Source organism: Paroedura picta, chromosome 3 (genome assembly GCF_049243985.1).
Source record: "Paroedura picta isolate Pp20150507F chromosome 3, Ppicta_v3.0, whole genome shotgun sequence".
NCBI lineage: Eukaryota > Metazoa > Chordata > Lepidosauria > Squamata > Gekkonidae > Paroedura > Paroedura picta.
Genome location: NC_135371.1, coordinates 14,376,135 through 14,398,194, shown reverse-complemented (window position 1 = coordinate 14,398,194; position 22,060 = coordinate 14,376,135). Strand labels below are relative to the sequence as shown.

The window sequence follows — 22,060 nt, the reverse complement described above, 5'->3', positions numbered from 1 at the left end:
ATGGGGAAGGCGCTCTTTTGGTGAAGGGCAGCATTCGACTGGACCAGGGGTAGTCAAACTGCGGCCCTCCAGATGTCCATGGACTACATTTCCCAGAAGCCCCTGCCAGCAAATGCTGGCAGGGGCTTCTGGGAATTGTAGTCCATGGACATCTGGAGGGCCGCAGTTTGACTACTCCTGGACTGGACCCTAACTGCTGGGGGGGAGGGATACTGGTGGTACTATGCACCTCCCTGCACAATTCTATGCAGGAAACTTGCTTTCAAAAAATAAAAAATGGCACTTCCTCTCTTGAAAAAAGAACAAAGCAAAAGGTGTGAAGAATCAGATTTTCATGCTTCTAACCGCCTCTTGACCATGCCTTGAAGACAACAGGAGAGCATCCCTAATTCTGGACTCCAGGACCACTGCATGTTGTAGGATGTCAGTCTTGAGTGGGATTAAAAGGATTCCATTGCAGGTAAGCACAGGTAAACTATGCAGCCCGCTCCTTGCTTACGTGGAGCAATCCCCCGCTGCTTTCAGCAGAATAATTACCCAAGAACTGTAGACTAAACTGCAGCCTTGCAGACTTACTCAAATAAATCCTGTACAATTGATCTGCTTCCAAATCAGGGTGAATAGCATTCAGCTGCAACTCTATGGATATAACTTCTTAGGAACTTTGTGTAACTTCCTTCAGAGATAGTATCAGAGGCACAAGATATGCAATTTTTTTCATTTCTATTCCCCTCCTCTCCTGATGAGGAAGTCCCCTATATCTGTGGTCCTCAACCCCCGGTCCGGGGACCGGTACCAGTTCGTGGATCAGTCAGTACCGGGCCACGGCTCCTCCTCGTCCTCCTCCCTAGCTGCTGCCTTGGGGGCTGCCATGTCACTCTGCTGCTGGCTCACCTTTGGTGCTCTCTAGCAGCTGCCATGGCTGGGGCTCCCCCTCGGCGTGGCACTGTGCAGCTGCTGCTGGCAGCGCCCCCCAGCGGGTGGCGGGAAGTCAGGGGCGCCGGCGGGAAAGAAAGTGGAGCAGGGGCTCAGGCGGTGGCACCAATGTCCCTCGGCAAAAGACTAACCCCCCCCAGGCCTCAGTAAAATTGTCAAGCGTTGACCGGTCCCTGGTAATAAAAAGGTTGGGGACCACTGCCCTATATGATGATAAGATTAGAAGGAGATTATCCTCCCCCCCCAACCCTCTAGATGTAAACAGGAAGTACCTCCCTCATCCTCCAGACCCAGCATATGATGGAATGCATCACTTGCAGATGATGTTCCCTACAGAAACCCTTTCCTATCCCAACTACCCCCTCCCCCCCAATGAAAAGCAGAAGGCACCAACAATAAACCATACTTGGTGCAAATATTGTACTCTAGACTAGACTAGACTAGAGGGAGGCACACGGGAACATCAGTATAGCCTATCCTCCTGTTGTTCAAGTTTACACAGGAACTTTCCCCTTACTTTAATTATCCTTTTTCAGCCAGAAAGATGAATTGCTTGCACACGTACTTTACAAAACCTGACTTAATTCAAAATGGGACACTCTTGCTTTCCACGGGGGATGGTAAAGGGTCATGCTTTCTTAGAATCCACGGCTCTCTGCATGTCATTAGCATAGGTCACCTGATGCTTTTAGATCTGACTCCAGTAGCACCTTAGGGACCAATATGAATGAGTACCCAGCTTATTGGGGGGTAAACGGTAATGACTGGGGGAGGCACTGGCTAACCACCCCGTATTGAGTCTGCCATGAAAATGCTAGAGGGTGTCACCCCAAGGGTCAGACATGACCCGGTGCTTGCACAGGGGGATACCTTTACCTTTAAGGATCTCCAGGTCCTTTTATTATTTAGAAGGCAGGAGGGCTGTTTTAAAGGAAAGGTTCCTTAGCATGAACTTAATTGCACTACAATTCCATGTCTATAACTTAATTTTAAACTTTACTTTTACTTCCTTCTGAGACAGCACCAGAGGCACCAGCTATACAGTTTTCCATTCCATGCTGAAAACCTGATCCAGGCTGTGCTCCATAAATACACCATGCTGGGTAGAACGTAGGGGAGAGTTAATAATCTAGCAGCACGGAAGCTGCACGGCATGCAAAAGGGCCAAATCTTGGAATCCCCATTTAAACAAGCCCAGGCAGTGGGTGTCGGGAAACATGCTGGAGAGCCACTGCCAGCCAGCCAGTCCTGAGCTAAATAAGATGCAGCAGAAAACAGCTTAATGGTTTGAGATGTGACCCACTGGAAATCGAGTATCAGGTTGGCCACCCATAGGGAAGCCTTTTGGGGGGTGGGACAGGGAGTGCTTCTTTTTTGACACCTGCCTGTCAGCAGTCATTATCCTGCATACCATCATAAATAACCGGGTTATTTTTGGAGGGGGGAGGAAGATTGCAAGGCGCACTAGTAGGCCAATTCCATCTGATTGACAAGACAGCCAGCTTGATCTTTCGGTTGTGTGAGGAAACACAGAAACCTTTAAACAGAGACGGTTGTTGGTGTGACCTTTCTCAACTTTTTTACTATTGAGAAGCCCCTGGAAGATTCTTCGGGCTTCAAGAAACCCCAAAAGTGGCAGGATCCTGCAGCATACGGTTGGGAAGCATAGCTGGGTACACGCCTACCCAGGGCCCCTCCCCATCCCACCCTCTCCAGACCTATCATTGGCCGCATGACTATATACGGTCATGTCACTTGATAAAGGTTTACCAAATTTTAAATTATCTCCTGCCCATTCGGGGAACCCTTCCAGGGCCCTCAAGAAACCAGAGGCCTGCTTGCTGCCTGCAGTGTTGCAATCAACAGGTAAATTCACTGCAATTCTGTCCTCTCTTGCTTCTGCTGACTCCTACGTTGTGCGCAGGGGTGTAATTGTTCTGCAGGCAACAACAGGGCCTAAATTGCATTCTCTTACGCTCAGTACAAACTTGTAGATCTTCACCTCCCTACTTACCAAAACTGGTTTCATAAAAAGAAAAAAATATTTTTCAGTCTCCTATGACATAAACAGACTCTATGGGCAGGCTTCCCCTGATCCCTGATGAGATATACCCACTTGCCCTCCCCTCCCCTGCACTTAGACCCCTGGTAAGGATGCCATATTGTTCCCAACACTAATTAACTGGTTAAATTCATTTATTATACCTTGCATTTTCTCCCCAATGAGGTTCCAGAGCATTTCCTCCTCTCCTCCATTTTAGGCTCACAACAACCCTCTAGGGCAGGTTAAGCTGTGACTGGCCCAAGGTCACCCAGCAAACTTCCACAGCTAAGAGGGGATTCAAGCCCAGGTCACCCAAATCTTGGTTCCAACATTGTTATCACTGGACCACACTGATGCTCAACTAAGCTTCCATTCCCAAGAGAATGTGGGAAAGTCTGAAATTCTACAGCAGTGGTTCTCAGCCTGGGGGTCGAGACCCCCTTGGGGGTCGAACAACCCTTTCACGGGGGTTGCGGCAGGGCAAGCAGCTTGGCCAGGAGGGGGAGCACCATCCACACAACAGCCTTGCGGGGTAGATCGAGACAGAGCGTTTGTCTGTCTGGAGCAGTGGAAAAGAGCGAGATTGGCATGGTAGGACATGAACAATGGTCTTCACACCACTGGTCAGTTTTGGTTTAATTTCTGTGAAAGAACCCATGCATAATTTTATGGTTGGGGGTCACCCCAACAGGAGGGACTGTATTAAAGGGTCGTGGCATTAGGAAGGTTGAGAGCCACTGGTTTACCGGAACAGGTTCTACTGGAACGATTGGGGGAAGGAAGCAGTACTCACTCACTGGCGCTCTCCTTCTGCCAGTCCCTGGGTGGAATTTAGCATGGTTGCTCCCGTATCCTGCACAACTTCTCCCTTTTTTTAAAAAATAGCACTTAGGGACACACACTAGAAGAGCTTCAGAAAGTATTTTAATAAGCATGTCGGATAAGAACACGAGGTTATCAGTTATAATTATTTTGCCCTCACTTTATGGTGCCCTAGCTGAGGTCACACAGTGTGGCCTAGATTACTTCAGAAGATATTGTTTGGGGTGGGGGGTGGGGAGGATCCTTTGGCCTTACTAGAGATGCTTGTAGATAAGAGGGCGGTGACCAATCCGGCTATTGGAGCAACAGGCTGTACATACACAAGATCCGGGAGGAGACAAATTAACCAACCCCTTCGGAAACATCCCCGGGACATGAAAACAAGCACTTCGCAGGAGGTTGAATCGATCAAGAAGAGCTCGCTACACGACTGGCCAATCCGTAACAGAGTTTTTATAGCTTTCACGATACCGATGCAGTGCTGAGTATGAAGGAACAAAGATGGAAAGGGGTTTTCTCAAATAGCAGTCTTTCCCTTAAAGCAGGGGTAGTCAACCTGTGGTCCTCCAGATGTCCATGGACTACAATTCCCATGAGCCCCTGCCAGCATTTGCTGACAGGGTTTCATGGGAACTGTAGTCCATGAATGTCTGGAGGACCACAGGTTGACTACCCCTGCCTTAAAGTACTCCATAAATATTTGTATATTTATATTCCACATGGTGCTATTTTTACCTGTGGAGGCAGCTCACGTTCTGACAAGCCTTTGCTTCACTTACAAATACCAGAGATAGGTCAGGTACCAGGCCACCAGTGTTTTCAACCAGCCCTTTATTATATTCCTCAAGTGCTAGAATATTTACATATATATGTATGTATATAAATATACAAACAAAAATCCCCAGCATGTCAAGTTAAAGACGTGCTTGAGCTCCTCTTCTTATAAGTCTTCGTCCTGAGAGGGAAGTGTGGGTCAGTAGCCACCCCAAATGCTCTACAACAGGGGTAGTCAACCTGTGGCCCTCCAGATGTTCGTGGACTACAATTCCCATGAGCCCCTGCCAGCATTTGCTGGCAGGGGCTCATGGGAATTGTAGTCCACGAACATCTGGAGGACCACAGGTTGACTACCCCTGCTCTACAATACGCTAGGCAACTCCCTGTCCGGGCCCACAACTCGTTCCAGGTGAATAAAACTACTGCAATTTTATTACTTCATGAAGATTATTTTTGAAGAAACTATCCCCTAGGGTAGAAACGGTTTTATACAAGGTTATAAGTCCCAAATCACTGACTGGAAGAGAATGAAGCCCAGCAAAGTTAGCGTCGTTCTCCATCCACTCTAGTACACCATCCTCTTTATAAAGTATTCAGATTTAAAATTCTAGAGTAGTGCTAGGAAGAGAAGGGGCAGGGGAAGCTGATGGGCATCCAGGAATAGTCTGCCTGGGGTGGCAGGTGTTCGGGTGGGTTCAGGTCTCAAACACAGCCTGGGAGAGAAGTATGGGAGAGAAGCAGACAAAACACACACCCAGTGAGAAGGAACCAAATTCACATAAAATGAAATCTGTGCCAGCTAGGATACTCATATAGACAAAGAAATAATATACAAAATGAGTTTCCATACAAATAGAAGCCTAAGAGCAAGGGTGGCTGAAATACAAAATGGCATTAAAAGAGATTCTATGAGAGGCAAATGGAATTAGGATCAGTGTGACACGACCATCCCAGAGAACAAACCCTATGGGGAGAAAAAACCCCAGAATAGGCCATGGTGCTTTAAATAGCACTTTCAAAGAAAACATGGAAACCATCAAAATACTACCATCACCCAATCTCTGGGAGCCAAATTTCCAGGCGGGGGTAGGGGTAGGGGGACTCAAATTAATACCAGGGAGTATTGCATCTATTATTGTACCACCATGAGGACAATGCAAAAAGCAGTTCTGGGTCAAAAAAACCCAGGAAGAGTGCACCAATACTGTGAGTGCATTAAATAACTATTGGGTTGATTAAATAACTGTCAGATTTGGTTATAAGAAACAGATCTATCTGTTGCTGTTTCTCCCCAAAAGCTGTGCCTTGTTATTTAAGACAATGGAGGTGATTTGATGTCTGATGGAATCCCTAAGGCGGAGAAAAATAGTTTGACGGGTGATACAAAAGGTGTTTTACAAGCATCGTAAGCAGGAGATGCATCTAAGGCAATGGATTCTGGTTCACAAAAGCTTACGCTAGGATCACTTTTGTTAGTTTCTAAGGTACCGCTGGACTCCTGTCTTGTTTTATTAAGGTTAACCTAGGAAAGCAAAGGAACAATGCAGGAAATGCCAGATGATTATTTTGAGCGAGCAAGCCTATCAGAACAGGATGCTTAACTGAACTAGATACACTCTGAGAAATGAAAGGCAGGCGAAGGAGAACAAACTGTTAGAAATATACAAATAAATAATAAAAATACCTTGCATTCATCTGAAGCAGGAAGCCAGCTGGGAAGGCGTAAATGCAACAATAAAAGTAAACTGCAAAAATCTGCAAAAACTACTTTCCCCCCTGCCCACGGAGGTTGCTGACACGGGAACCTTGTACAGTGTGCTGCGCATCAGAATCACCTTGTCAAACCAAGGTGACAAAGGTAGTTTCAGAAGTAAAACAAAACAACAACAAATTGCCGAGATTTGAATGGCGAAACAGCTCCGTTTACAAAACACCAGAAAAATAAATAATATTCGAAGCAGTTTAAAATATACTTTTGTAAGGAATAACTGAAAGACAATGGAGGACGTATTTTTCCCAGTCCAGCAGGGGAGCTCTGAAAGGTGATGTGTTCCTTTGGGCCCCACAGAACTGCCTGAGGTTACTAGCACATGAGTTCATCTGGGGGTCTTTCTCAGAAGCGTCGTTCCAGGAAATGGTAGGCTTGTAAGGTAGAAACTGTTAGCTAATGACAGGAAGATCAAAACATGGAGGTGGGCATGCCATGCTGAAGAAGAGGCAATGCTACATCTCAAAAGCAAGTTAACAAGCTGGAGGAATAGCGTCAAATTGTTAATAAGCACGCGAACGAATAACACTATCGCACCCTGATGCTATGTCCCCATTCAGATTATTGTACACAATGGTGAACCGGCTCTGGTCAAGGATATAGAAAAATTGGGAGACTGTGTAAAAAGGAGTGAGTTTGTCCAGGTGTGTGTGTGTGTGCGTGTGTGTAAAGGAGGCCATCAACTACTCTGAAAAATTAGATGTAGCAACAACAGACCCAATTGCTTTACATGATTGCCCCAATCCAGGATAAAGCAAGGAGTGGATGGGTACATTTTTGTCAGTAGGGGCTGCTGAACTCTTATTTTGACAGTGTCTCACATTTTGGGCTGTTTCTCCTCAGAAGAGCCAGAAGCAAACCTGGTTGAAGCAAACCTGGTTGGGAGAAGCATGTGAATGCATTAGGGGGGCCTACAAAGAGGTAGGGTCTAAGCAAGGCAGCGACAGTCCTTCCCAATCACGTGTCAGTTTTGGGGTAGATTTAGATACATAAACAAATAGGTTGTTTTACTATCATATCCAACTTGGCCCTGAAATAAATTTTCAGCACAGAAAACACGTGGGTGGCAGGGGATAAGGACAGGGTGACAAGAGATGCAAGGCCCATGACAGTAGAGTTGGCCCAACATGAACAAATTACAATGCCAGTCAAAACATACACGTGGAACATAATCGACTGATATAGTGCTTCCGAATACATTGCATACTTCGGAATTTTGCTGCTATAGGATGCTGAGAAAATAAGTAGGCCTTCTCATAGGATTACCAGGGGTAGTCAAACTGCGGCCCTCCAGATGTCCATGGACTACAATTCCCATGAACGAACACTGGCAAGGGCTCATGGGAATTGTAGTCCACGAACATCTGGTGGGCCACAGTTTGACTACCCCTGGATTAGACTGATGCATTGATGTGGGCCATAAATTATCAAAGATGGTCCCACTACCAGATCCCGAGGGCTAGTGAGGACAAAAGCTACTCCAGTTCCTCATATGTGAACTTCTCCACAGCATCTGGCCAGCCATTCTTGGATGACAGAACGCTAAACTAGCTAGAAACCTGATCTGATCCAGTACGGCAAGTCTACTTATATACTACGGTACAATACAAATTAAATTATTTTGGAACAACAGTGTAAGTTTTATTACTTCAAAAAGATTACCTTTTGACAGGTACCCAGCAACATGTTATGGGTACCGAAGGACCTTTCACACTTGAACATCAAACACTGCATTCCTCTCGAAAACAGAAGGGAAACTAATGTACGTAGACTCAAAAAATAAAAGATTGAGAGCAAATCTAAATGTACATTGCTGGCAGCCGCTTCCACAACGGAACGTGGTGTAGACGCACATTAAAATATGGTGAAAACACACCCTAGCTATGCAATAAGAAAGGCGGTTAAGAGAAAAGGAATATATATGTCATAACAGGAACAAACCATAGCTGGAGGGATGGTTTCAACAAGGATGCTAAATATGCAGTACAGAATACGCCCCTCCGTTTCAGGGCCTTCATTTCATTCGCTTCCTGGGAGAGACGTCCCCGTTGCTGGTTGCAGATTGCTGGGAAGGGAACGCAAGGCCAGAGGGGGAAGGGCACGGCATCTCCTGACCGTTGGAGGAGGTACCTGCCGTGTGCATCATGCTGGGGCCTGAGAAATCATAATACTGCGAAGGGTACGGAGGACTGTAAGAAGTTCTACCCCGTATGTCTTTCATGACTTCCAAGATGCCCTGCAGTACACTCGTCTGGCTGCTCAGCTGCTCCTTCAGAGTTTGATCGCTGGATTCCAGAGCGCTTACGAGCCGCCCAATGTCCTCCGCGCTCTGTTCCATCTCGTCTTTGCGTGCCGAAAGGTCCTCCTTGTACGCGCGCTCAAAGGAAGCCACCTCTTTGTGTGTGAGATCGGACAGTGTCCGGACGAGTTCGCTGGTGGCCTGGGAAGTGACCTCCATCAGCTCCTTCAGCGTGTCTCCCCTCCTCTTTCTCTGCCTGCAACGGAGATTCCGCATCCTTTCCGCGGCGGTCAGCGGTCGAGGGCGCAGGTTGGGCGCTGAGCAAACAAATGGGAGAAGGGAGTTTAAAAGAAGAAGAAGAAGAAGAGTTGGTTCTTATATGCCGCTTTTTCCTACCCGAAGGAGGCTCAAAGCGGCTTACAGTCGCCTTCCCATTCCTCTCCCCACAACAGACACCCTGTGGGGTGGGTGAGGCTGAGAGAGCCCTGATATCACTGTCTGGACAGAACAGTTTTATCAGTGCCCTGGCGAGCCCAAGGTCACCCAGCTGGTTGCATGTGGGGGAGCGCAGAATCGAACCTGGCATGCCAAATTAAAAGTCCGCACTCCTAACCACTACACCAAACTGGCTCTCAAGGAACGCTGCTGGTTGCAAAGCATTCTGCACTGTACGGGGCCAATCCGCGGGCAAACTTGAAAAGTTAAGCCCGCTGTCCCAATAGCCTTTTGCAACCTTTCGATCGTGGAGGACCCCTGAAATAATTGCTCAGGCTTTGAGGACCCCGGAAGTGATGTCAGCTGGCCCGGCCTCCCTGCCATTACCCCGGAAATGACATGTCACCGGGAGTGACATCACTACCTGCATTAGCAGAAAAGTTTGAAGAGGATTGAGCCGGTAGAGACAGGACATGGTTTAAATTGGGAGTAAGTGTGCAGGCTCTGCCCCCCCCCCCCCCCAAGCACAGTATCCACAAGAGAACTCACTCGTGCTCGGGAAGGAGAGTCATGGACGTGGCTGGCACCCTGGCTTGTGGTCAAGTCCCTTAAGGCAGGAGGGGAAAGGTCGCAGGCCCCCTCCAGAGCTCCTAAGGACCCTGGCCGGAACACGCACTCAATTCGATGCCATCGTAACCATACTCATAGGAAGAAGCCAACTTGTGCAAACTGAAGGCATCATTTAAATTAGGTAATGTGTGCATTTGCTTACTTTACACAATTTATTCTAGTGGGTAGCCGTGAAGCAGCACAATAAAACAAAACCAGAGTCCAGTAGCACCTTTAAGACCCACAAAGATTTATTGAAGGCATGAGCTTTCGAGTGCAAGCACTCTTTATTCTGAGGAAGAGAGCTTGCACTCAAAAGCTCACGCCTTGAATAAATCTTTGTTGGTCTTAAAGGTACCACTGGACCCTGGTTTTGTTTTATTGTACGATTTATTCTGTTAGCCACAGAAGCAAGGAGGAGCAATACTTGAAGCTGCCCTATAGTAAGTCAGGCCATCGCAGGGGGTCCTCTCTGCTTAGACTAGCAGTGGCTTTCCAGGGTCTTTTGCACAGGTCTTTCGTCTCACCAGCTACTGGAGCTCCTTTAACTGGAGACTGAACCTGGGACCTTCTGCCTGCAAAGCAGGGGCTCTTCCACTGAGTCACAGCCCTTGCCCCACACGGGGAGTTGTCAATACCTGACTGACTCAGATATTCCATCTCCCTTTCGAATCTTAGCTTTGCTGCCAATTGTCCATTTTATTCTTCGATCCGAGCCAAATTTCTTAACTCACTGCTGTGTAAAAGAGAACTGCACTCGGGTGAACGAAAGACTCAGTTTCTTTCGATATCCCAGAACCCTGATATAATTGAACCAGTTGCAAAGTTATATCTTGCCATGAGAAATCGTGAATGTATTATGTCTAAAGCATGATCTTTGCCTCTGTTCTCACTAGCAGTGGATCCTTTTGCACTTTCCCTTCTTATATTGTACTTTTACATGCTATTAAAGGCTTGTTGTTGTTAAGCTTTGCTGCCCAAGGAAATCCACGATTCTCAATTCTGACCATTCGCTTCTCAGCAATCAGAAACGGAAAGGCCTCAATTCAACACCCTCCTTCGACTCCAAAGCACCCAGGGCGTCCCTAAATCAACAAACCGCTCAAAGAAATCTTCTCGGAAGTCCACAGATGCAAAAATGAAGTCAACCCCCTCCCAACCCGAGACACATCCCATGTACCAACCCCAAACTCACCGGAGATGGAGTCGTTGGACGGCAGAGGATCCGTGGGAGTGCCAGGGCCGACGCTTCCGTCCATGGATATATCGGAGTTGGCGGCCGGCGAGGCTGCCTGGTTTTCCAGGTTCGCTTCGCTCTGCTGCGAGCCGGCCGATTCCGGCAACAGTAAACAGTCTCCGTCTGGCTCTTCGAAAGTCCCTTTGTCGCCCTTCCCTACAGACAGGGGTGGCTCGTAGGCATCTTGCGTTTCTCTGTGCTCCCGGCGCCGGCGGTCGACGGGCGGCCTGGCGTTGCTCCCTGAAAGCCGCGGAACGACCAGATTTTGCTTGATGCAAAGAAAGCGATTGAGTTCTTCGTAATACGGCCACACCCGGCGCCCGTGGCCGGCATTGCTGTTCCCGTCCACTATCTCCTTGAAGCCCCGCCGAAGCACCTTGGCGCGTTCGCGACACTGCTCCCAGTCCCTGTTGTACCCGCGGGCCCGCATTTCATCCGCTATCCACTGAAACTGCGCGACCGTGCGGTAATTGGAGGCCAGCGCACTCTGCACGGCGTCATCGCCCCACACCTGGATGAAGGCCCGCGTCTCCTCGTCGGTCCAAACCGGTTGGCGCCTGGATTTGGTGGCAGAGGAGGACCCCTGGGAAGAAGGCGTCAGCGTGCCGTGATTCGGCACTGGCACGGTCTCTGGAAGGGTATCAGACAACAGGGTGTGCTCCGAGGATGACATGGTGAGGTGGGCAGCAGGAAATTTTAACACGGCGGCAGGAAACTTTTCAAGGGCGTGGTGAAAGGAGTGCTAGGGTGGGTGGGGTGGGGAGGGTGGGAACAAAAGAGCTCCTAACGAGAGAGTGCGGAGAGAGAGAGAGGGGGGGGTATGCTCTGAGCACTGCACTCTATGATCACGATGGCAATTCCCCCGCTGAGCCATGCGCATCTCGCACAAACGTTACGAGAGACACGCCGCTCGCGTCTTTGTTCCCCGCAGGTTGGCCTGCAAAGAAAACACGTGTAGCCTCAAGGAAATGACACGGGGCGTCTGCATTCCGACACGCGAAAGAAAAGATCCGTGACAACGGTGCGATACGCGTGTCTGGCGTAACGTGTGAGGCGGCCTTAAGTCCCGCCCCTCCTTAACTTTCACTCTTCTATACTCCTGACCCCAGTTGTTGTTGTTGTTTTTTTAAAGTAGAAACAAGTTTTGCATCATTTGGTCCAATTGCGTAATTGTTTACAGGCACGATTCTAAACACACCTGACTTTCACATGAGCTAATTGACATGCAAATGAGCCACTACTCACCTGTGTAGCTACCGTCTGTTGAAATGTAGGCCGCTCAAGGAGAAAAGGAGAATAAGACAAAGTTAGAGGGGGAGGGGCAAAGGGCGAAATGAACATTCTGGTGGGGAAACATGACTGAACTTTAAGAGGCAAGGACAGCCAGCCCTCCAGGGTACTGAACATCCCCCCCCCCCCCCCGGAATCATGAGGGCTGGATACGTGCTTCAGCAGCAGAAGAAAAAATAATTCTTTGGGATCCTATTCCATGCACTGCTCATCAAAAAGAAAGCCAGCAACCTTGAATAGGGGGATCATTTAGAAGCTGAACTCAGCAGAAAGAGCACTCAAGTATAAGGGCTGGAGCTTGGTACAAGCAGTAGAGAACTTTCGAGTATAATATGAACACAGTAAACAAAAGAATCATAGAAACATAGAGTTGGAAGTGACCTCCTGGGTCATCTAGTCCAACCCCCTGCACTATGCAGGATACTCCCAACCCTATTGCTCAGCCACTGTGACCTGCCACCCCCATGAACCTTCACAGAATCAGCCTCTCCGTCAGATGGCTATGCAGATTCTGTTTAAAACCTCCCAAAGATGGAGAACCCACCACCTCCCGAGGAAGCCTGTTCCACTGAGAAACCGCTCTAACTGTCAGGAACTTCTTCCGGATATTGAGACGGAATTTCCTTTCGATTAATTTCATCCCATTGTTTCTGGTCCGTCCCTCTGGGGCAAGAGAGAACAACTCTGCTCCATCCTCTACATCAGTGGTCCCCAACCTTTTTATCACCGGGGACCAGTCAACGCTTGACAATTTTATTGAGGCCCGGGGGAGGGGGGCTAGTCTTTTGCCGAGGGACGTCGCTGCCGTCACCTGAGTCCCTGCTCCACTTGCTTTCCCACTGGTGCCCCTGACTTCCCGCTGCCCACTGGGGGGCGCTGCCAGCAGCGGAGAGCACCAAAGGTGAGCCGGTGGCAGGGCAGCCCCCGAGGCAGCAACCAGGGAGGAGGACGAGGAGCCGCGGCCCAGTACCAACTGATCCACAGACCGGTCCCGGTCCCTGGACGGGGGGTTGGGGACCACTGCTCTACATGGCAGCCTTTTAAATACTTGAAGATGGCTATCAGATCCCCTCTCAGTCATCTCCTCTCTAGGCTAAACAGACCAAGCTCCCCCAACCTTTCTTCATATTTCTTGGTCTCCAAACCCCTCACCATCTTTGTTGCCCTCCTCTGGATACCCTCCAGTTTGTCTACATCCCTCTTCAACTGGGGTGCCCAAAACTGACCACAGGACTCCAAGTGAGGTCGAACCACAGCAAAGCGGTACCATCACCTCCCATGATCTGGACACGATACTCTGTTTGATACAGTGTTAAGTTTCCTTGGCTAGCAAAGGGTCAGAGAGCACAAAGACTTGTAAAAAGTCTCAAAGGGTCTCCTCCAGGTCATCAGGCAAGGAATTTCTAAGCTAAAGGGCAGCCTACTTCCTTCGTAAGCACCATGGACGTCATGCAACAATGCATGGCCAAGCAGGCTAGTCACCAATTGTCGTGGGTTCCCAGCCTTTGCAGACTTGGCTCCCTTTGTGCACCCAACTCTCTCAAAGCATCTTGTTCTGTCCTGCTCGGGAAAGTAGCCTCTCAGCTGTTACCTCCACTGGTCCACCCCCGTGTCATGCCTCTGCCCTTTTGTTATGTGCTTCGAGATAACTACTTCCCACGCAAGTGGCTTATGAACCGCAGTTGGCTGAGAGAAAATGGACCACCCACAAGAAAGCAGTTGCCATTAGAAACAAAAAAAAAAGAGGACTAAAATGTGGATGCTCCTTTCAAGTGTATTTCCACCATCGCAAAGGTCTAATTCAGGGGTAGTCAAACTGTGGCCCTCCAGATGTCCATGGACTACAATTCCCATGAGCCCCTGCCAGCGTTCGCTGGCAGGGGCTCATGGGAATTGTAGTCCATGGACATCTGGAGGGCCGCAGTTTGACTACCCCTGGTCTAATTCTTAGAAGAACAAGGCTACATGTAGTTAATACTTTCCAGTTCTGCATGGGTGGCATCTCAATGTACTTATCAGTGTTGCCCAGGTTTGGTTCAGGGCTTGTCAAAATGCACTCCCTGTAACCGTGCAAAACTTCAGCCCGCCAAAAATGTTAAGCATTCCCCGCTATGACTGCAGAGTATGGGGTGTTATCAGCTTTTGATTGGTTTGCACATGTCAATTTTGACAATACCTCCCTGAAGCCAAGCTAGCTATTTAGGGGGAAGGAGACGGAATAGATGTGAATTAGAATGTCATCTGTTAAGAGTACAATTTTCTATCAAAGTGGGGAAGGGTAACCCAGGAGACTGCTGTTAAGAAAATCTTTGAGGATGAGAACACCAAGAGGGATTAAGGCCTCTCGTCCATCAGGTTTAGACCTTGGTTTAAATTAGGTACATTCATTCATTCATTCATTCATTCATTCATTCATTCATTCATTCATTCATTCATTCATTCATTCATTCATTCATTCATTCATTCATTCATTCATTCATTCATTCAGGTTATTAGTCAGCCATAGGCCATTTCAAACAAATTAAGAATATACAAAATCAGTTAAAATCAAGACATAAAACTGGTGAGATCATGAGGAGTTTAAAAATTCCTACCTGGTAATAAAAGATTGCACAGATAAAAAGGAACCATAATGATTGGGTTTTAATCCTAATTGCACAATTTGGATCTAATTTTCCTAGCAGCGAGAGCAAACAGTGCAACTCTACTGGTGACATAGGCATCAATATCAGACAGTAGAAAAATCACATATTCAGCTTTTGAGAGGCCTGAAGTGGTAGGGAATATTCTTTCAATAAACTTGCCTCTTGGTAAATTCAAAGACTCAGGAACTGCATGTGGCTCTCTGACCCATGGCCCCCCTCAGAACTGTTTCCCCAATGCAGCACCTGCCTAGTTTCCCGGAAAGCAGGTAAAGCCCCTGTCCTGGTACTGCTTGTGTAGGATGGATGGTTCACACCATGACACAGCTGCTGCTGGATGGGACTGGAGGATGGGTAAGCTGCAGGCCTCATGGCGAAGAAGGGTCCATTCTCTCCAACTAAACTCCACCTTTCTTTGAAGCCTTTCTACTCTTTATTTCAGCTCCCAAGCAACCGCTGGGAAGACAGTAAGTTGGCCACAGCAGCCATCCAAGAAAAGAAAAGATCTCCACAGTGGAGTGTCCTGGTTTGACTCTCCATGACCTGCTTGCTCCTCTCCAGGTGCCTTCGCAATCTCTCCCTCTGCCACCTGACCTGCTATTTCCCACACTGGAGAGAAAATGGAAAGGTTGCGATTCGGCTGCCGAATCGCACAGCTCTAGATTCTGGTACTCAAAAAGGTTATCGTTATATAGTTCATACTGTTATTTTACTGTATGCAGGGGTTTGGTGAGGAAGCATGTAGGGCCCCAAAGCCATATGGCTCTTTTGGCAGATGGTAACTGAACATGGCTCTCTGTGGACCCTGGAGCTGAGTACCACTAGTTTAAATACACTTTGAATCAATATTCCCAGAGAGATGTTTTCTTGGCAAAGGCCACCCTGATTGTTTTTATGATGTTTTCCCTCTTCAGAGCTTTCCCTCCTTCCCAAATAATATGTCACTACCTTTTCTTGGCTGGGATGAGCGGCAGGGAAAGGGAAAGACTGCAATGTGATCTGTCACTGGGTGTCCAGTTATGCAATACGCATTATGAAAACAATCAAAAGAATGCAGGCAAGATGCCAAACTGGCTGCCAATCATAACTTGGGATGAATAAAGGCCAAGGATGTTTGACAGCGAGAAACATGGAAGTTACAAGAAGAGAAATTATTGCAGGCCTAGTTCCTTTAAAAGTCTAGCAGACTTGTCAGTTGATTGTTAGGATCTGCTGTCCCCTTTAAAGTCTGTACCATCTTCCAGGGGGGGGGAGCAAAGACACAAAACAACATATTTACTGCACAGCTTTGTGGATTCCAGCTTGAGCCTCCTTGCCCAAAAGCTATTTCAAAAAGCAGGGCTGATTTCAACTAGTTTAACCATGCTTTTAGCAGCCTGCAGGGCCCCTTTCCTTCCCCGAACTCTCCGACTCTTCTTCCTTAATTATATTCCTTGTTCCCTACGTTCCATGCAAACCGCCCTGAGCCCCAGGATGGGCGGTATATAAATATATAAGAAATAAAATAAAGAAATACATAAGTATGCAGGAATCAGCTTGCAGAATTTGGAAACATTAGGATACGGATGCTGGCCAATCGATCTCACAATACACAGGCTAGCTCAGAGATAGGGGGAAACAACTTTACTTGTGTTCCTTCAACTGAATGACTTGGGTCTGAGCCACAAACGCTACAGACTTGCTTCTATCAGCCGAGGCACTGCTTTGGTCATTCAGTGGTTAAACAGGCACAGCCAAAGTAAACAAGGGTTCGCAGGCTACATTTTCCACTTAAAGACAAAGTCCATATTTATACGATCCAGGGAGAGAGCGGAGGTCAAAACTTTCCACATAGGAGACAGATTTGTGAAAAGCTAAGGAACAGTCAAGACAGGGAACCCAAGGGCCAAATAATTCAGCAAGGAACATTCGGCAGTGGTCAGAGCAGACTTCCTCAACTTTTTTATTGTTGAGAAACCCCTGAAACATTCTTCAAGCTTAGAGAAACCCCAGAAGTGGCACAATCGTGCAGAATAAAATTGGGAAGAATAGCTGTGTATACACCCACCTGGGGCTCCTCCAGGCCCATCACTGGCCATTGGGGTTGACATAACCATATATGACCTGATAAATATTTACACATGTTTATTTTCAAATATATAAAATTAATTAACTCCCATCCATTCTTCCAGAAACCCCAGTTGAGAAAGCCTGTGTCAGAGTGTCAGTCAGTTTGGAGACCCAGGTTCAAATCCCCTCTCATCCATGAAGCTGTACACACACCCTCCACCTGATCTACCTCATAGGGCTGTTCTGAGGACAACAAGGAAGGAGGTAATCATGCATGGTGCTCTTAGCTCCCACTTGAGGGGACTGGACATGCACTGGGTGTGTACTTTGAAAAGATTGCCACCGACTCCCCACAACATAGTGATGCTCTCTAGAAAATCCAAACCATCTCTCCAGGACTGCACTCCAAAATATATATGCCAATGAACTGACTCCTGAAAAGCAGATGGTACACCTACACCCTGAATCAGGGTACATCATGAGCTTCAGAGCACATTCAACAGCATAGCTGCAGAGCATGCTGTCCCTTACTTCACAGTGTTACAAGCTGTATTGGCCTCCTGCCAGTCCACGTGGCTAACTGGGATCATCTAGGAACAATAAAACATTGTGTAGTTCCTGTGGTTAGATTCCTCCTTCCAGAGAAGGGTGGCCCTGGGGGAAAATAAGTCATTTTTCTTCCTCCCTCGGGAACCCTTTCAATGCTCCTAGTTGTTTGCTAGAGCACTGAAGCAGTATTATGAGAGGCTGCCATGTAGAGACTTTTCTTCTGAGTGACCAGCAAATAACAGGAGCCAGTTACAGCAGATACACTATGCTTACTGCAATAGAGGCCAATGCTTATAACTGGTACCAACAGTCCCACATACACTGTAAGGCCTATTATGCACGGAGCGGAAGGTCCGCATTCGGGGTGGAATGGCGGCGGCTAAAATCACCAATTATGCACGCCGCAGGCGGCAACCAGGCGCAGAGTCAACGTATGCCGCCAAAAAAGCTGCATTAGCGAAATGCGGAAGAAAGTGGAGCTTCCCGGGCGACCAGGGCGCAACGAGAAGTGGCTCCGGATTGGCCGCGTGCATAATCGGCTGCTCTGGGTTTTGCCGCCGGTGCGTTCCGTCCCGTGCATTTGCGGTTTGCTTCGCTTCTTCTTCCTCCGCGTTCTCCATACCACCGTTTCAGCGGCCGTGCATAATAGGCCTAAGAGCCTTTTCCTAAAACCACCCAATCATGGGAAAACAGATGTCAGCTCTCTCCAAATTACCTGTTACCTGTATCATTTTCTTGTTTCATGTAAACCTACTCTGAGCCTTCGGGGAGGGCGGTATATAAATACAACACAATACAATAAAGTCCTGAAGATTCGTGTTTACAGAGAAGAGATCCTTACCCAGTGAACTCACATCCTCACCGTTCTCTTCCATGATCTTTCTTGAAGCCCCTTTCCACTTCTTCCCCCCAAACTTGTACCCCCTCTTTCAGAAAAAAGATCAGCCTCTGCAATAAACAACAGAAAACGCCAGTCAAATGCAACATCTCCACTCACCATACAGAAACCATAGCTCACTAAAGCCTGGTAGAAAAATTAATAAGGAAGAACATGTAACTCTGTCCATTGAACATGAATTCTGAACAAGGGCAAAACGCACCTAAGGACCCAACTGGCTTCCTGTGTCGTGAACTTCAATAAGACATTGCCTATTGAAGATCCAAGTGTCAGGGAGTGTTAAACTGATGGGCTAACTTTTCCCTACTTTCAACCCATAAATTCTTTTATGATTAGCAGCACATCCACGAAAAGTGTTAATGTTGATTGTTTACACTTGTTTGTAGGTGGTTGAAGAGACGACTATTAAAAATGGATACCACTACAAAATGGATTACACAGTATACTAAGGGTAAAGAGATTAAAAGGTGATAGATCAAGATGGGGAAAGGGTACAAAAGCACAGGAGGTTGGGAATACAGAAGTTATAAAAGAGGGGAGAAGAAACTGAGGAGGGCAGCAGCATGTTATAAATTTTAATAAGCACTTATCTTCTAACTTCCTGTTTTATAAGTCTGGTTTATACTCTCTGCCCATTGCCATTTACCCCAATCCTCTTGAGAAGTCAGATATTTTATTCGTATCGCCTTCCTTCTTAAAATATAAGGGCTTCACCAGCCAGTTTCAGTTTACTCAGCATCAGCACTGCATGCTTCAACCTGCCAGTTATCAATGTTTTTCTTCTTATTCCCAGTCTTACTCATCTAGTTACAAGACAATCCAGACATGACCCTGTCTTTGCCTGCTTCAGCTGTCTATGTTTACCTAGTGCCTGTACTGTTATTCTAACAAATTCACTGGGGGAGGGGGGAGTGTCTGACGTTAACTTTTAATATTACTGAAATTCTAGTCTCTTCTGTTCCTTTTCAAATGAAGCAAATTCTCTTTTCCAAAACACTGACTCAGTCCCTCCATTTCAAATTAACTTCTCCAGTAAAGCAGAGATTTGAAAATGACAGCGTTACCTTACACTTTTGGCCCCGATCTAGCTGATATTTAAAGTCTGTTATGAATCTAAGGTTTTGTTTTGGACCATTGACTGCCTCTTCGGTCCAAGGCAGGGGTAGTCAAACTGTGGCCCTCCAGATGTCCATGGACTACAATTCCCAGGAGCCCCTGCCAGCATTCGCTTGGACCCCTGGTCCAAGGCTTTAAAACAGCTTCCTTTTATTTTAGGCATGAATAGTTTCACTACTGAAAGGCTTTTTGTTTTTTTAAGCTGCTTTCAGAATGCTCTATGGAGACACTTTATCAAAATAAGTAAAATCAGAGTCCAGTGACACCATTAAGACCAGCAAAGACTTATTCAAGGCGTGAGCTTTCGGGTGCAAGCACCCTTCCTCAGACTATAAACTGACCATCATGGCTACATCATGGAATCTAAATAAGTAAATTAATGAATATGTTTCTCTCGCTATGGACTGCAGGCCCATTGGGTGACTTTCTTCTCTGGCCGGAATTCAGCCAGCAGCCAGCTCTCAACTCCTTCCTCCACATCTACAGTAAACTTTCTCCAGACACGGACGAGAATACGAGCAAGTTCCCATATGAAGGCCGACCATTATTATGCGGGGAACAGCATCGCGACTCTTGCTTTGCAACCAGAGCAAAGGGGGGGGGGAGAGAGAGATCCTTGCGGCGGCTGTTCTGACTCATCCCGCCCCCCTGCAGCCAACTTCCCCCGAGCTATGGGAGGGGGGAAAAAATAACGTGACTCCAAAAGCCGGAAGTTGCTGCTGCAGTACAAAAGCCTGAACCCCCCCCCCTCCCCCCTCCTCTTCCCTCCCCCCTCCCCACTGAACGATTATCTCCCCAGATCCGATTATTAATCTATATAAAACATGCCTCGCGGCTACCTTGCCAGCCCCAGACTCCGGCCAAGGTCGCTTCCCTGCCCTTTAAAAACAACCCCCTCCCTCCTCCTTTCCCTTTCCACATCTCCCCCCTCCCAACAGGGTCAATTTCAAGTCCGAAGAGACAAAGGCGGCTGCCGCTCTCCCCCACCCAGCCCACCCCGCCAGCAGGGCCTCTGGGCGCCCTTCCCGGCGCCCCCTCCCCAGCGATCCCAAGGCGCTCCGCCCTCCGGCCACACCCATCCCTTCCCCTTTCCTACGGATGTACTTGGGGCGTGCTTTGGGCGTCCTTCTCCGGGGTCCCCGCGCTCCCCGGAGCGCCGGGGCTTGCAGGGCCTGGCGCGGGAGCCGACCCCCGAGCACGACCCGCTCCTCGGGCGGCCGCAGGACGAGCTGGAGCCGAGGCCTCCCGCGTCAACAGATCCCCAATATGGTGGCAGAGCAGCCGCCTTCGACCGGATACAGTCGTTGATCCAGGCCGCGGAACAAAGAAAAGGAGCGCACGAGGGATCTGCCGGGCTCGCGGCTCAGAGCCCTCTGGCGGCCACAGCCCGGGAGACGCGGGGCGTGCGGCCAAGGACGGACGCGTCATAATTGGGGCACCGGCCCGGCCGCCCGCCCGCGGGACAGCAGCGCCAAGCGCGCCGCTGGGTCGCCGAAATCGGGCCGGGCGCCAGCTGCTGCGGCCCGGCAGCGTTTCCCTCGAAGCCCGAGCCTGGCCTGGAAGATGGTGCCTGCCTGCCTGGAGTGGGCACAAACAGGAAGACATGTATTGTAGGCAAACTGCCCCGCAAAGTGAGGAAGAGTCTGACCACTAAGCCAGCAAAAATCCGTGTATTGTTCCATGTATTGTTTATATGTTTAATGTAAACCGCCCTGAGCCTCCCGGGAGGGCGGTATAGAAATATAATAAAATAAATAAATAAATAATAAATAAATAAGAGAAGGGCGCGTGTTAATATTGGGCCGGATTCCAGAGTATTCTCCCATCCCGTTGTTATTATTACTCCTATTATTACCAATAGTGCCATGTTAGTAGATTGATGTTTTAATGGGAATTTTAATGGGGTTAGTTGTTGTGACCCGCCTCGAGCCTGTCGGGAGAGGCGGGCAATAAATCTAAAAATAATCATCATCATAATAATATTACTAGTCTACTATTCTGAATAGGAAATATCTCGGCGTATGAAGATTGTAATCCTAGGCAGACTTGCTTGGTGACACGGGAGCGCGGCAGCACCTTGGAGAGGAATACAATTAATTCCCACATTAATGGGGTGCATCTGATGCCAGCACATTAATGCGCTTTCGTGGTGCACCTGATGAAAGTTAGGCTTGATCCGCAGAGGGTTACGCTGGAGTAAATGTCGCTTGTTTCTAAGGTTTCTGGACTCCTGGTTAGTTTTTTTGTGGTGGTTGTTAGGCTTTTAGAACAACTCTCCCCCAAATTTTGGTACTGGCTTGGAGCAGTATGTCAATCAGTCTGAATCTGGTACAATGGAGCTGCACAGCTGTCCTGCCACTGAACAAACTGGAATTTATTCCTGGCTGAACAGGCCTGGGCAGTAAAGACCTTTCGAGATGTAGTGGCTATTCAAATGCTGTGACAAAGGAAACCAGATTCGCCAACTTGGGATCAGGAAATTACTGGAGATTTGGGGGTAGTGTCTGTGAGGGCGGAGTTTGGGGAGGGAGCTCAGTAATGATCTGATGCCATAGGGTCCATGCTCCATAGCTTGTTTGGTGAACTGGTCTGCTTTAGGATGCTTTGGGCTGATCCTACGTTGAGCAGGGTTGGACTAGATGGCCTGTA

The 22,060-nt window shown here is 48.1% G+C and overlaps 1 protein-coding gene across 5 annotated transcripts; it reads right to left on the bottom strand.

The window, feature by feature from the left end:
* Window positions 1-3,887: 3,887 nt before the first annotated feature.
* Window positions 3,888-20,869, bottom strand: LOC143831627 (uncharacterized). Of its 5 annotated transcripts, none has more exons than XM_077324778.1 (6): window positions 20,508-20,869; window positions 18,239-18,345; window positions 12,113-12,145; window positions 10,826-11,497; window positions 4,934-8,903; window positions 3,888-4,816 (listed from the first exon to the last, which is right to left on the bottom strand). In XM_077324778.1, exons 2-5 carry the CDS (start codon window positions 18,270-18,272, stop codon window positions 8,362-8,364), a joined length of 1,281 nt encoding a protein of 426 aa, XP_077180893.1. In that variant the 5' UTR covers window positions 18,273-18,345; window positions 20,508-20,869; the 3' UTR covers window positions 3,888-4,816; window positions 4,934-8,361. The 5 variants fall into 5 exon arrangements, with proteins under 5 accessions (XP_077180893.1, XP_077180891.1, XP_077180892.1 ...); XM_077324776.1 differs by having other exon boundaries at window positions 20,516-20,868; XM_077324777.1 differs by having other exon boundaries at window positions 4,960-8,903; window positions 20,516-20,868.
* Between the last annotated feature and the right edge of the window lie 1,191 nt (window positions 20,870-22,060).